The sequence below is a fragment of the Eretmochelys imbricata genome, chromosome 7, assembly GCF_965152235.1.
Source record: "Eretmochelys imbricata isolate rEreImb1 chromosome 7, rEreImb1.hap1, whole genome shotgun sequence".
Taxonomy (NCBI): domain Eukaryota; kingdom Metazoa; phylum Chordata; order Testudines; family Cheloniidae; genus Eretmochelys; species Eretmochelys imbricata.
Genome location: NC_135578.1, coordinates 118,975,803 through 118,990,725, shown reverse-complemented (window position 1 = coordinate 118,990,725; position 14,923 = coordinate 118,975,803). Strand labels below are relative to the sequence as shown.

Sequence of the window (14,923 nt, the reverse complement as noted above, 5' to 3'; positions counted from 1 at the left end):
GGGGGTTCCAAAGAGGATGGCTCTAGACTGTTCTCAATGGTAGCAGATGACAGAACGAGGAGTAATGGTCTCAAGTTGCAGTGGGGGAGGTTTAGATTGGATATTAGGAAAAACTTTTTCACTAAGAGGGTGGTGAAACACTGGAATGCGTTACCTAGGGAGGTGGTAGAATCTCCTTCCTTAGAGGTTTTTAAGGTCAGGCTTGACAAAGCCCTGGCTGGGATGATTTAACTGGGAATTGGTCCTGCTTCGAGCAGGGGGTTGGACTAGATGACCTTCAGGGGTCCCTTCCAACCCTGATATTCTATGATTCTATGATTCATGGAGCTGCTATGCTGAATGGAAAGGTACAGGTAACTCAGGTCTGGTCTATTAGGTCGACATAAGGTATCTTACGTCAACCTAATTATATCAGTGTCTACCACAGCCTTACTCCCACAAATGTAAGTGCCTTGCTACACCAACATAATAACTGCATGCCCTCGAGAGGCATGGGACTTATGTCCAGGTAGACACTGCAATTCCATTACTTACATTGGCTGTTGGTTGTCATTCTTGTCAATTTCACGGCTCCCTGCTGGAGCCATGAAATTGAGAACAAAGGTTGGTAGGCTTCCAGGCCAGGCGCACAGCTAAGGCTGTCATCCCGGGAAAGGGGGAAAGGTGATAGGGGCTCCAGCTACAGCCTAGCTGTTCCCAGCTCCCCACTCCACCCAGGCTCCTGGCTCCCTGCTCCCTGCTCTCAGCCAGGCTGCCGCTCAGACTCCCAGCTCCTCACTCCCAGCTGGGCTGCTGCCTGGGCTCCTGGCTCCCATCTGGGTTGCGGCCCGGGCTCCCCGCTCCCAGCTGGGATGCCCTGCAGGGTCCTGGCTTCCTGCTCTGAGCTGGGCTGCTGCCCATGCTCCCAGCTCCCGGCTTCGAGCTGGCCTACCGCCCAGGCTCCAGGCTCTTCACTGGGAACCTGGCAGCCACCGAGACTCTGGCAGTGAAGCTCCCCACCAGGAACCCGGGGGCAGCAGGGAGCCAAGAGCTGGGGGTGGGGGGCAGCTGGGCTCCCAGCAGAGAGCTGCGTGTGGAGCTGAGAGCCTGGGCTTTCAGCCCCCCACACTGCTCCTCGTAAGTTGCTAGAAGCGCTCTTGGTGAGGATGTGCACCAGTGACAAAAAGAGGGGTAGCGTGGACATGAACCACTGTAGTAACTGCTGTGGCTGTAATTCGATCTAATATAGGTTGACTTAAGTTTGTAGTGTAGACATGCCCTGAGGCATGTCAGTGTACAGACGCCCACGCTGGAGACAGAAAAATAACCCCCCAGCTACGTCTTTTCATATCCCTTTCCTGAGGCCTAGCTTTATTTCCAAAAATACAAACTCAGAACAATAACAAGTCAACTCCAATGACTGGGACCTTTCCAGTGTCAGACAACTGGGAGAGGAGAGGACATGCCCCTTCCCTAATGATAACCTCCCATTCACCTCTGATTACCTTCCTTTCATAACCCCACTTAGATCAGCCACATGATAGACAGGTACATGGTAACCGATTACGTACCACAGCATCGTTAAATGCTGTCCCAGTACCATGGTTGCTTTCCTGGCCATAACCATACTTTAAAATAAATGCTTAGCCTTTCTGATCCCAAATTGAGCTATTTTATGACCCCACTACAGAACCTCACATGCTAGAGTACCTGGTAGGGGTGGTCACCCCCTGCATCCCCTGTCAGAGCAGGGTCTGTTCCCTACAATGTTCTCTTAAGCTTACTTTCACACGTCCAACTTGGATGGGGCTTTCTCCACTTCCCTTGGGAATATATTCTTTTAATAGTCTCGTACCATTCCTTTTCCTTAATTACTCTTAAAAAGTCCATGCCCTCTACCTTCAAATGAATCACAGAAATGTAGGGCTGGATGGGACTTTGAGAGGTCACCTAGTCCATCCCCCCATGCTGAGGCAGGACCACGTGTATCTAGAAATGCAGCCTTCACTGGGTTGATGAGTTTGTACATCAGAAAAGGGCTATAGGTATCTTGGTGGGACAGATTATTGGTGACTGTATATCCAGAGTGGAGATACAACAGCTTTGCTTGCCTGCTTGCAGCTCTTAGCACCGAAGGCTGGATCATGATAGCTTATCAGCATTAAGAAACTTCTTATTAAAAAAAATCCAAAACACTTCTTATAAGAATCAGGTGACCCAGAACCATGTCAGCAGCACAGAGGGAAACATCCCTTACAGTTCATATTGCTCTAATTGCATTTAGCATAGTATTGTTTCCATCTAAATTACAGCAATTATATACAAAGATCTTCTTTGAAATCATTTAATTAAAGAGTAGCTAACACTTCGTGCTTTTGGAATGCTAATATATTCCCTTCCACTTAGGAAACCTTGTTTTTCCCATTAATTGTCATTACCATGCAAGCATTTCAATGTTTTTCTTTTTGTTCAAAAAGCAAGTGGCTCTGGTGAGTTTTGTTGCTGATGAAAGGTCAATGCAGCTTTCTGCTTTCTCTGCTGTATAGTCCGCTAATGTTAGTGCAGAGGGAGACCCCGGTGGCTCATCTTGAGACGACTCTTACGCCCCTGTCCTGGCCAGTCACTATTTCTTGGTTTCTCTAGCCGTGTTGTCTGTTGGGTTCAAGAAAATGTTTATTTCTCTGTTGATGATGTTGTAGCATCCTGTTGACCCGGCTAACTCCTTTAATGCTAGTCTCCTTACAGGCTGTGATGGACAGGCCTGGATTCATCTGGAAACCACCTCTAGCTCAACAGGGTGTAATGTAACTTCCCTTATTTTCTTCCCATATGAATTTATTTGGTGGTGTCTCCCCCTCCCTTGCTGCTTCCAGGGCAGCTTGGAAGGAAAATTCTAAGCACAGGGCAACCCCCACTTATGTGCCAGATAGTTGGCAACTCCCAAGAAATAACACAAACACACAATATAGTCAACAGAATAATCGTATTAAACGGGAAACAAATAGAACAGAACAAGGTAAAACACGAATTTCAGGGTCACCAGTGCCCATGCTGATAATACCCATGACCTTCTCCAGTCACGTGACCTGATATAGCAAGAGAAAAATGTGTGGTCCTGTTGGTTGGCGGTGGCCCTTGAGGACCTGTGACAATGTATCTCCTGTAGCAGCAATAAGCAACTTGGCTGCCTGGGTTCAATCTGGCCCCAAAGATGTGCATGTTGGATAAGATGGTAAGTCCCTCTACGGGTTAAATAGGCAGCAGGTAATAAAATCACCAAACCCTTATTCCCTGGCTTGAGGACACAGTTCAGGGAATAGGGGGACTCCAGACAGTTTCCCTGATGGTCTAACTAAAATATGGTGCATTCACCACGCCACAGATGATCCGCAGGTTCAGAGATGAATCCATACTCCTCAGCAACTATATAGCAGCTGGCAATCACAGTTGGCAGGTGTCCTCTTCATACAGGAATCAGGCTGCTTCTGTTCCCAAGATTTCCCTCACCATAAAGGGATGCAGGGATCAGGTGCAGATTATAACTATCCTGAAAATCCTAACTCCTGATCTCCTCCTACAGAGCTCAGATACAATCGCAGCAGGCAGGCAGCCCTGAACTAGCCGCACAAGCAGTACCTGCCTTGTGGTAACTGATTTTATCAAGGGAGCTGAAAGACTAACTCAGCCTGCCTGGGTACGGCGTTTTCCTAGCAAAACTCTCTAAACTGGGATTTGCTTGGAAGAGGGAAAGGAAGAAGTTTAGGGATATTGCTACCATGTTCCCAGAGGCCAGTTCTCATGGAGACCCTGCATGCAGGCCTCGGACTCACCCACAGCAAGCCCTCCCAGCTGCCAGCTTCTAATTTCCGCCTGGGGGTGCTCAACCCCCGCTCCGCCCCAGGCCCTGCCCCCACCCCGCCTTTTCGTGCCCCGGCTCCACCCCTGCTCCCGCTCCACCCCTTCCTCCAAGGCCCCACCTCCACCCCTCTTCTTCCCATCCCCTTCCTCGAGCCCATCCAGTCAGCGCTTATGGCCCTGCTCTTTCAGTGACTGGCTCCCAAGCCTTTCAAAATAGCTTTTGCCCTCTCACGGTGCTCTCGGGCTTTTGCTTGTCAATCACTTGACTCCAACCCCCTCCTTTCTCTCCGACACTGCTCCTCCTCTGAACAGGCACACTGGTGGCCATCCAGGCGCCTGGCTGTCACGCCCCTGAGCTCTGGGGCCCTATCACTCGAAATAATGACTCCCCTCTCTCCCCCACTTCGTTACCTAGCAGCCTCTGAGCCTGCCCTTGGTCCCCCTTCCTCCTAGGGGCAGCATGCCTCTCCCTGAGTTACTAGCACACAGAGACCCAGGAACCAAGGTAAGCTCCTGGGGGGAGGGAGCTACAATTCAGTTAAATAGACACCCTGGGCCAGACCCTCAGCTGATCTAAATCAGCATTGCTTTGTTGGAGTCAATGGGACTAGGCCGCTTTATACCACCTGGCTCACTAAACGGAGTGACATTCACATCATCTAACCTCCCTTTGCCCTCGTTTAAATCACCTGATTCAAATCCAGCGGGACCCAGGTTTCGAGGAGAAGCGACACCGTGACTCAGTGGAATATCTTAGCCACTAGCTAGGCACATACAGAGGACGCGGTTACTGAATGCAGAGCTGGTGGGTATGAAGCTGTTGCTGCCGGAGCTACTGAGTATGCGTCCGATGTTGCCATTCATGGGCGTGAAGCTGGTTTTACGGCATCCAGTGAGGGAAATAAAACTAACCTGCTGGGCGTCAAAATGCAGTCAGCTTAAAAAGGTGAGAGTTCCCCAGAGCCTAGGGGCTCCCCCACCTGCCTCAGGCTCCGGCTGTGCCTGACTCTAGCCCACGTCACCAAAGCGGAGGTGAATGAGGGGAGATCATTGCCCCACATTCATCGAGACGCCACACAGGTCTGCAGAACTGAGCAGGTGGGAGTAGGAAGGCACCACCCAAAGGGCAGGTACAGCACATGCACTTGCCCTGCATGTCGAGGTACTGGGGGAAGGACTGTATATATCCAATGGCGCAGTCCCTTCCGAAGCTGCCCCCGGGGCAGTGCAGCTCCTCCCTCCCTGTTATAGGGGTCTCTGTCCCTATCTGGCCCTTCATCAATGCCACTAATCCTGTGTCTTGCACCGCTCAGTACATTTGCATTTCCACAGCACTGTAAGCTTGCATAGTACTTTGCAGTCAGAGGAGAGGCAAAGCCTTGAGCCTTTAGCAGTTTACAGTCTAGGGTAAGAGGAGGCAGAGCAAGGGATGTTGGCAAACGCTGGAGAGGTTGGGATGAGGGTTACAGCTATAAGGTTACAGTGCTGTGTAGGTTAGAGATGTTTGTGTCTTGAGGGTTGCACTCTCTTGATCTTTGTTTTTCTTCCCCTCTCACTGTGAGGCTTGCAAACCGTCTTGCAATTCCCCCACTTTTTTGTATCTAAAAGAATTTTAAAACCCCCTAAGCTCATGAATAACCTGGTTGAATTTTAGGTTGGCGAAAAGTGTGGTGTGTTGGAAAAATACCTATCAACCCTCTAGCTAAGGTGATACAGTGACACCTGCTTCTAGTTGAACGTTGGAAATGATGTAGATTTAACAAATCATATATATATATTGTGACAAAGTTCCTCCTCTACCTTGGTGGGTCCTGCGCTTACTGGTGGATTTTGCTCACCTCAGAGATTCAGAGTAGCCTTCAGTTTGGCCACTTTCGTGGCTCAAATCTGCCGTTCACTCAGATAACCTCATCACTGGCCAGCATGGGGAAAAAAGAGTAAGAACAATCCCCGCAGTTTCTGCGGATGTGGGTCGGGGACCAGCTCAGAGACTTTCCCCTCTGGTGGAAGCTCCTGTGTTGGGTCAGGAGTTGGGAGGTTTGTGGGGAACCCAGGCCACCCTCTACCCTGGGTTCCAGCCCAGGGCCCTGTGGACTGCAGCTGTCTAGAGTGCCTTCTGGAACAGCTGTGTGACAGCTACAACTCCCTGGGCTACTTTCCCATGACCTCCTCCCAACACCTTCTTTGTCCTCACCACAGGACCTTCCTCCTGATGTCTGATAACACTTGTACTCCTCAGTCCTCCAGCAGCACATCCTCTCACTCCCAGCTCCTTACCCGCACACCTCATTAACTGGAGTGACAGCCTTTTTAAACCAGGTGTCCTGATTAGCCTTAATTAATTCTAGCAGCTTCCCAATTGGCTACAGGTGTCCTAATTAGCCTGCCTGCCTTAATTAGTTCTAGAAAGTTCCTGAGTGTTCTGGAATAGTCCATGTTATTTTACCCAGGGAGAAGGGACCTGCTTAACCTGGAACTAATGTATCTACCTTCGACCACTCTCTTGTAGTCATCTGGCCTCACTGTCACAATATGTATTTAAAAACCTCCGTTAAAGAATTATTTTGCTGATTTTTAAGATCTTTTTTCTTCTTCATCTGAGACTCTCAACTTTGGGGAAAACAAGCTGCTCATATTGGCTTGTTCTGATGATGCATTGATTTGTTCCATCACGTTTATTTCATTTTATTTCGCCTCCCCTCTGTGAGACTGTAGCTTTGTTTATGGCTTTTAAAGTGGTCAGCCAATGTCTACGCCCCTGTCTCCTTGCACCATGCACCCCTTTGGAAATATGGCTCCAGCTGATTGAAAAGCCTCTTCTTACGGAGAAAAGAACCATTGGCGTGAGGAATAAGAAGTAGTTGCTTGATTGAAAAGCAGGTTCCCTGCAGCTAGCTGAATGATTCCAGATGAACGGAGCCTTTTGTGTAGATACCTGATGTTATTTATTAATTAAAGGCAGTTTTGTTGTGAGTTATTTCTTTGTAAAAGATGTGAGCATCTGCCAAGTAAACTCTCTTAGTGTTTATCACATGAGATGAAAGCACGGAATGTGTAACATCAAGACGGTCAGCTTCACATAGGCCCTAGTCTTGCAAACACTTAGGCATGTGCAAGATTTTATGGGCATGAGGAAGGATGGCCGTGTGGGGAAGTTACTGCACTGGGCTTCAAGAAACCTGTCTTCCAATTCAAGCCGCCTACAGACATCTGGTATTGCCTTGGGCAAAGCGCTTAGTCTGGGGTTTAATGTTCATTGGTCTTCCTGACAATCCCAGCCCTCACATCCCTGTGCCTCAGTCCCCAATCCTGTGCTGTATCCCATTGTCTGTCCTGTCTATCTAGAATGCAAGCTCTTCTGCTCCTTCCATGTGCCTGGGCAGCATCTGGCACAAACAGGCCCCAGTGTTGGTTGGGGCCTCTAGCAGCAATCCACTAGCTTGGGGGCATATCATGGAAGAGACATCTCCTTACTTGGCCAGATGGGCCATACACGTGGGTCACTGAATTATTGGCAATGATCAGCCTGCTCAAAAGAATTGCCAAAAAAGGAAGTTCCTGCCCTGTGGTGGAAAACAATTGTCACATGACATGACCTCACTCCAGCAAAGTTGAACTAATTAGGAGATGGTAGTTTGCAGTCTTTGCAGGCCCTCATCTTGCATCATGTTTACCAAGCCCGACTGCCAGAAGCTGGGATTGAACGACAGGGGATGGATCACTTGATGATTTCCCTGTTCTGTTCATTCCCTTTGAAGAATCTGGCAATAGCCACTGGTGGAAGACAGCATACTGGGGTGGATGGACCATTAGTCTGATCCAGTATGGCCGTTCTTATGTTCTAAGCACCTTCATCACGTTGGTCTCTGTTTTCATTTGATTCTTCGCTGCGTAGTGATTTTTTTAACATTTGGGTTTTCTCTCCTTTTTGTACAATCAGAATATTTAACACCAGTGAGAATGTGTCAACTCAGAAAGGACCTGATCCTATAAATACACGTATAACTGTATTCAGTTGAGTAATTCCATTGGCTTTAATAGGGCTACTCCTTATTATAATTATATGTATGACAGGAGTGTCTAAAAGCCACAGCTCACATCAGGACCCCATTATGCCAGGTGCTATACAGATATACAGGAGGAGTATGTCCATTGTGTATCCATTACACTCTAATAAGACAGGATACACAAAGGAACCGAGAACAGGATGCCACGTACAAACAGATGATTGGAAACTGAGGCACAGGAAGGTTAAGGCTCAGGGTTCCAAAAAGAACTAGATAAATTCATGGAGGACAAATTCATCAATAGCTATTAGCCAGGTTGGGCAGGGATGGTGTCCCTAGCCTCTGTTTGCCAGGAGCTGTGAATGGGCGACAGGGAATGGATCACTTTACGGTTACCTGTTCTGTTCATTCCCTCTGGGGCATCTGGCATTGGCCACTGTCGGAAGGATACTGGGCTAGATGGACCTTTGGTCTGATCCAGTATGGCTGGTCTTACGTTCTTTTCTTGTAATGAGTTCTAGGATTCTGTGTCGGTTTCCACCCTTGGGTTCACTTTTGTATGGAGGCTCTGTATTTCCATGGCTGACGGTGTGTATGCCTTTCTCTCTTTTCCAATGCTCAGAATTTTTGGCCACTTCAGTCTCCGCTCTGAATGGCAGCTGGTCAAAGTGGACTACAAATCCATCTTCAGCAGGAGGTGCAACAAAGAGGACTACCAGACCTGGCACCTGCACAATCAGGTACTATTGACTCTCTACGCAGTCTTTTATGGGGCACAACACTGCCTTTCAAGCGCAGAGTGTTCGGGGGCAGGAGCCTGCTCTGTTGTTTAGAAAGGGAAGGATCTAGCATTCATCAAATCAGTGAGGCGATTCTGACCTATAGCTATTGCATATTTCAAATCGTTCCTCCTGCTGCTTTTCCAGAATGGCATTAAATCTAGGTTAGATGCAACTTGTGCTTTGGAATGCAAGGAGATCATAGTGAAACACACTGAGCTAGAGTCTCATTTGCCCTAAGGTCCCTTTCCACCACTCTCACAGTGTAATAGGGGCCTGTAACGTAATGTACTCCCATGTTACGGCCCCTTGACACTGCCAGAGAAGTATAAAGGGGCCTTAGTGTAAACAGGAATCTGGCCCACTTACATAAACTAACCTAAAATCATTGGATCAGTCACTAGGGAGACTCCAACAGAGGAATTCTGTCACCTGATAGTTTTGAACCCAGAAAAAAGGGTAAAGAACTTCAGCTCCATGCCAGTGTACTTTTAAACATGTAACAATGTTTAAAAGTTCCCTTCCACTAGCATGTGCTGTTCCTCATTGCTGATTTAAAGTAAGGTCTTGGAGTTAAATCTAAGAGATCTGGAGTCTATTTTTGGCTCTACCATTGACTCAGGCAAGTCATTTCCTGTCTCCGTGCCTCAGTTTCCCAATCTGTAAAATGGATATAAAAGTATCTACTTATCTCACAGAAGTTTGGAAAATTCTCGGGAGCCCTTTACTGGAAGAGGACAGAGAAGACCAAATTATTATTTTATTACATGTATATACACTTTCTCTTCTGTAATCACCTGGCTTATTATCACATTAGGTTCATTTGGGGCCTTGGGAAGCCACTGGGAGTTAATGCAGTCCTGTCCTTCGGGGAGTTGTTTGTAGGGTTGGGGTCCTTGGCAAAATGACTACACTGTGATGTCACAGTCCTTTCCATGGTGATGAAGTGACATTACAAACACTGAAACTGTGATGTCACTGAACGAAATCAGCAAGAGAAGATGCATTAGAAATGAGCATCATGGAACCTGGAATATACCATGTGGATAGAGCCACAACACAGAATAAATAAAATGAAGTAAGGGGAAAGCATCTGCTAATCTGTCTGGGCAAACTACTTGGACCCCTTCTAGTCCCTCTGAGGTTCACCTCAGGTTTCACTATCTTCATCCTACCTTTCTTAGACTGCATCTCTGGGCTGCCCCCCTCCTCTTTTCTTCTTACCCGCCGCCTTAACACGACAGGGTCAACTGTGTTTGGTACCTGGAAGCCCTTTTCCTCTGGGTTCCTGTGACAGCTTCTGATCAAAGTGTCTCAAACCCAGCTTCTTCAAAACAAAGCATTATGTATTCACCCAAAGGAACGTAGCACGCAGTGCAAAGGGAGACGACAGAGAAAGTCTATATGCGTGGGTCTGACCTACACAGCAATCTTCCCTTGCAAATTCTTGTAAGTTCCATTCAGCCTGGTTACCTCCTCTGTAACTTGGGAGAGATGGCTGGCTTGCTGCAGTTTCTGTATCTTTCTGCCTGAGCTTCATCTCCAGCAACAGCCTCCTTTAATTTAGCTCTGTGCAGTCAGGCAGGATAATAGCAAACAGGTAAAACTTGATCTTTATAAAAAGTAATGCGTATAATAACTCCCTCATTCTTCATACCATGGGATCATCTTGGCAATCTATAATCATGAGAAAGATAAGGAATGTAATTGTGCATTTTGGTTTGGGTTGATTCGGTTTTTGGGGTGGGGGGGCCCAAACAAGTTGTTTCAACTTAAGAGAAAAGATGATTTATGGTAATTCACTTAAATAATCTGTATCTGGTCAAACTTTCCTTCAAACTTCCTCTCGTAGTGCTTTAGAAAACCTCAGCCTTAAGCCCCTACATAGCACTAGAAGAAAATGACCGAGTGCTACAAGGCAGTAAGGGGTACTGGGAAGAGGAGGAGGAGTCAGGACTCCTGGGTTCTACTCTGAGCTTTGTCGCTGACTCTGCTTGACCTTAGACGATGCACTCGATGATGCATGACTTTTGCCATACGCAAAACAGAAATAATTGGTTCTGTTTCAATAACGGGTGAGGCACAAGGGGGCGGACGGTGGGAGAGTTTGATGAAGTTAGTGTAGGGGGAGGTTCATGAAGGTGTAAATGGGAGTTAGGAGTCTGGGAGACTTGATCTGAAGTTTGTACAGAGGAACTTTTTAAAGGTGTAAATGGGAATTAAGCATGAACCCCTCCTAATTTTCAAAGAGTGCTTAACTGCCCTTTGGAAATCATCCCCCACGATGCTTTGATATCCTGCTGTATAGTAACAGTGGTTGGGCAAAGACTAGAAATCCTCCATGTTCTTCTCTTTCTAATCCATGATGGTTTCGCTGCCAAAGGTTGAGCCTTGTGTCATGGGAGAGAGGAAGATCTATAAGAAACGCAAGCCTGGAGCCCAGTGTGCCCTGGGTCGAGACTACTCCAGAACTGTTGTATCGGAGCCTTGCATCTGTTCTGAATGGGACTTCGAGTGGTAAGTATTCTGACCCGTTATAACTAGTGCTCCTGCTGCTGCTGGTTCTGTGCCTGATCCGAACCAGCTGGCTCGATGTATATGGAATTCCAAGAGTGGGCTGTAAGGTGCTAAGGGACATTTTTTTGCAGATCATTCTAACAAAGGACTGCATGAGTTGTACCTTGAAGGGAGAGTTTCCCCTCCAAAGGGTGCCCCTACAGGGAAGGAATTTCAGCCTCACTTGACTTCTGTAGCCACTTGAAGCCGCATCGTGCAAAACAGGGCAATGTTTTTCATTTTAGCCTGGGAAATTGTTATTGCTTTTCAGTGAGACTTTATTAAGAAATGTCAACAGCAAAAGCCAGATCGGCTTCTTTCACACCCCCGTGCAGCGTGGGCCTGTCAGAAGTCACAGGCTGCTTTGCATAAATACTGATGTTTCAAGTTAATGGCATTGTAAAATTCCAAACTGCTTTGAGGTTTTTAAAAAAACCCTGATGTTGCTCTTAAATTTTGGGAAAGTGTCCGTGTCTGGAATTTCTGCAGGAGGATGCTAAGGGGTGACTAACAACAGATGATTCTCAAAAGGGTGGGGGTACACACAAGGTTTCGGGGGGCAGGCACAAATACCCAGCAGTTCGGATGAATGCCCTATGTGACAGGGTCAGGCCAGATGGCTATAGAAGAGTAATAGAAGGCAGATATATTAGCCCCAGGCTAAGTAGGTCCCTTTTCCCTGGGTAAGGTAACCAGGAAGGTTCCAGAACAATCAGGAACCTTCTGGAGACAATTAAGACAGGCTGATTAGAACACCTGCAGCCAATCAAGAAGCTGCTAGAATCAATTAAGGCAGGCTAATCAGGGTACCTGGGTTTTAAAAAGGAGCTCACTTCAGTTTGTGGTGTGCATGTAAAGAGCTGGGAGCAAGAGGCACTAGGAGCTGAGAGTGAGAACACGGACTGTTGGAGGACTGAGGAGTACAAGCATTATCAGACACCAGGAGGACGGTCCTATGGTGAGGATAAAGAAGGTGTTGGGAGGAGGCCATGGGGAAGTAACCCAGGGAGTTGTAGCTGTCGCACAGCTGTTCCAGGAGGCACTCTCGACAGCTGCATTCCACAGGGCCCTGGGCTGGAACCCGGAGTAGAGGGCAGGCCTGGGTTCCCCCCAAATCCTCCCAACTCCTGGTCAGACACAGGAGGAGTCGACCTGGACTGTGAATTCAGAAAAACGGACAAGCTGAGGGCTGCCGTGAAGCTCCAAGGCGAGCATATCCGCCAATAAGTGCAAGACCCACCAAGGTAGAGCAGGAACTTTGTCACACCTAACTGCCTGCACCTCTTGGACAGCTAAACTGGGCTGAGAATGCAACAAGAAGAGGTTGTCTTGGGAAGGTGTTTTCATTTCCTGCTTCCAGTTAAGTAGGCAGGACCAAATCCTCAGCTGGTGAAAGTCAACTAAATTCACTGATGACTTCTTAGGCTGGATTCCATTCATGTCTCCTGCATGACATCTGTGCAGCTATGCCAATATACGCTAGCTGAGGATCTGATCCATAGTTTTTTTTCAAGACTTCCTGGTACAGCCTTGGCTGGGATCTGGACATGCACCAGGTGCGACCAAAATGAGAAATAATGTGAAGAAAGGTAGCTGCCTTTTTCTGAATATCAGTGGTGGTTGGTCTGAACAAAGGTTCAGGGACATCAGGTAGATTTTTTTTCATTTTTGCTGAACCAATTGTTCACTTATTCCTAATGCAGCAATGAAATCTAAGACTCTTCTGGATTATCCCGAGAGATGTGGCACGTTGGGTTCTGTTCTCACTCTTAACGAGAAAAGCTAACATTTTACAATAAGCACCGAACGTCCCTGCATCATTTACCCATACCACATAATTTGCTTCCGCCACTGTGCTCAGCCTGTCACTGATCTGCACAGATGCTTTTGTGTTTGTCTGGTTGGTTACTGCTTTGAAGCGTTCCTGCTTTCTCATTCCAGAGTTCAGATTGGTGTATTTTTAAGGCTGAAGTGCAAAGCTACTCTAGCTTATTTGGCCTTAAAATGCAGTTGTACCTGGGAAAGTGACCGTAAAAATGGCACCTTCTTATTGGACCCACTTCCTGTATCTAGTCAGTATCATTTCCACCTACCTTACACACTAAAATAAGGTTTTACTGCCTTATTCTCCTGTTACCCTGCAGAGCCAACATAACTATAGTGGAGACAGCTGGATTCTAGTCCAGCTTGTACAGCCTCAACAGAATCCATAACTGGCTTCTGAGTGCTGAATCTTCATTGATGGTGATGCACGGGCCAGAAAGAACCAGTTCACGTTCCAATCCTAGGTTGAGTTTGCAGGGCTGACAGTTACTGGGGGGAGGGGGGGGAGAATGCAGCAAAGAGTTTCAACAGTGGCTAGTGATTTGGGGCACCTCCATTTTGGATGCCCAACCGGCGATATTTTAAGGGGCCTGATTTTCATAGGATGGCACTGAACACATTCTGAAAAACATGGTCCTTCCGGACATCTCAAGTTGGGCACCCAAAGTCACCAGTCCGTTTTGGAAATCTTGGCCAGTCCTTATTTAACAAGTAAGCTGAAGAGCTCTCATTGGGAGTCATTGAAGGGCAAGACACGTGGAACTCCACCGTGTCCTTATGGCTTAGTCACTTTTCAGGGCAAGACCCCAATTATAGATGAAACCACATGGGTTTGCTAACCTGGTGCGAAGCGGGTGGATAGATACAGTGAGGGCATAGCTGTGGCTGCAGACACACACAGACATAATCATTTTAAAAATCAAACTCTTGCCTTGTGCAGAAACAATGGAACTGAGAAATGTTATTAAAATATGTGCTGGTATTCCCCCCCACCCCCGTTCTTTACTTACTCTGTCAAGAAAGGAAAGACAGAGAAGCAGCTGGATGTGATTATTTCCCTAACTTATGCAAACCCTGGGGCTTGCAAGAGGGAAGGTGGGCAGCATGTGAGATTTTAATATACAATTACCAGAAGTTAATGAATGAGCCCACAGTCTTCGGGGCATACAGCAATGTTGTCTTTAATTTTATTAAATATTTATGCAGCTCTTTTAGTCTTTTGGGCAAAGTACGGCTCCTCCTGAACATCTTTAATTACGCAGTCACTGCCAGGCATTCTTTACTGTGCCAGGCTGACCCTCTGAGAATGATTAAATGGAACGTTGCGACAAAGAGCATTAGGGAATTTCTGAACCTTTTTATGCAGCTCGGAAATCTCTGTCCTCCAAAGAATACTGGCAACCGTGAGGCTGCACAGTGAATTTATCTTACTAAAACCCTTCTCTGAAGCTTTCCGTTCTGACTCTAGCATGCTCCTGGATAAAACCAAGAGCATAACAGGGCATGTGGAGCTTTCGTGACGTCTGTGGTTCCCATAGTGCTGGAGTTGGTTGGCTTGTTGTGAGATGAACTTCGTGATCATTTTTTTTTATTCCTCATCTTTATCTAAAAATCCCCACGTTAGCTGCAGCTAGCCACAGAGGGAGGCCTAGAGGATCTGATCCAAAGCCCACCAAAACTAATGAAAAGACTCCCATTGACTTCATTCTGCTTCTGATCAGCCCTGTGACTTCATCATTTGGGAGGACAGCTGGGTGTGTTTCCATCCCCTTTACTGTCATACACAGGGAGGGATCGGTGAGCTGGATTCCTCCCCCTGTGCATGACAGTAAAGGTATGTCTACACTGGAGCTGGGAGTGAGCCTCCCAGCCTGGGTAGACAGACTCACTGTAGCAGGGCTCAAGCTAGCATGGTAAAAA

At 47.3% G+C, this 14,923-nt stretch overlaps 1 protein-coding gene across 1 annotated transcript in view; it reads left to right on the top strand.

The window, feature by feature from the left end:
* SORCS3 (sortilin related VPS10 domain containing receptor 3) overlaps window positions 1–14,923 on the top strand; it is a 496,377-nt gene that overhangs the window by 435,102 nt on the left and 46,352 nt on the right. The window contains exons 15-16 of the mRNA XM_077821813.1: window positions 8,467–8,584; window positions 11,007–11,140. Of these exons, the coding sequence (XP_077677939.1) occupies window positions 8,467–8,584; window positions 11,007–11,140 (252 nt within the window). The remainder of the gene's footprint in view (window positions 1–8,466; window positions 8,585–11,006; window positions 11,141–14,923) is intronic.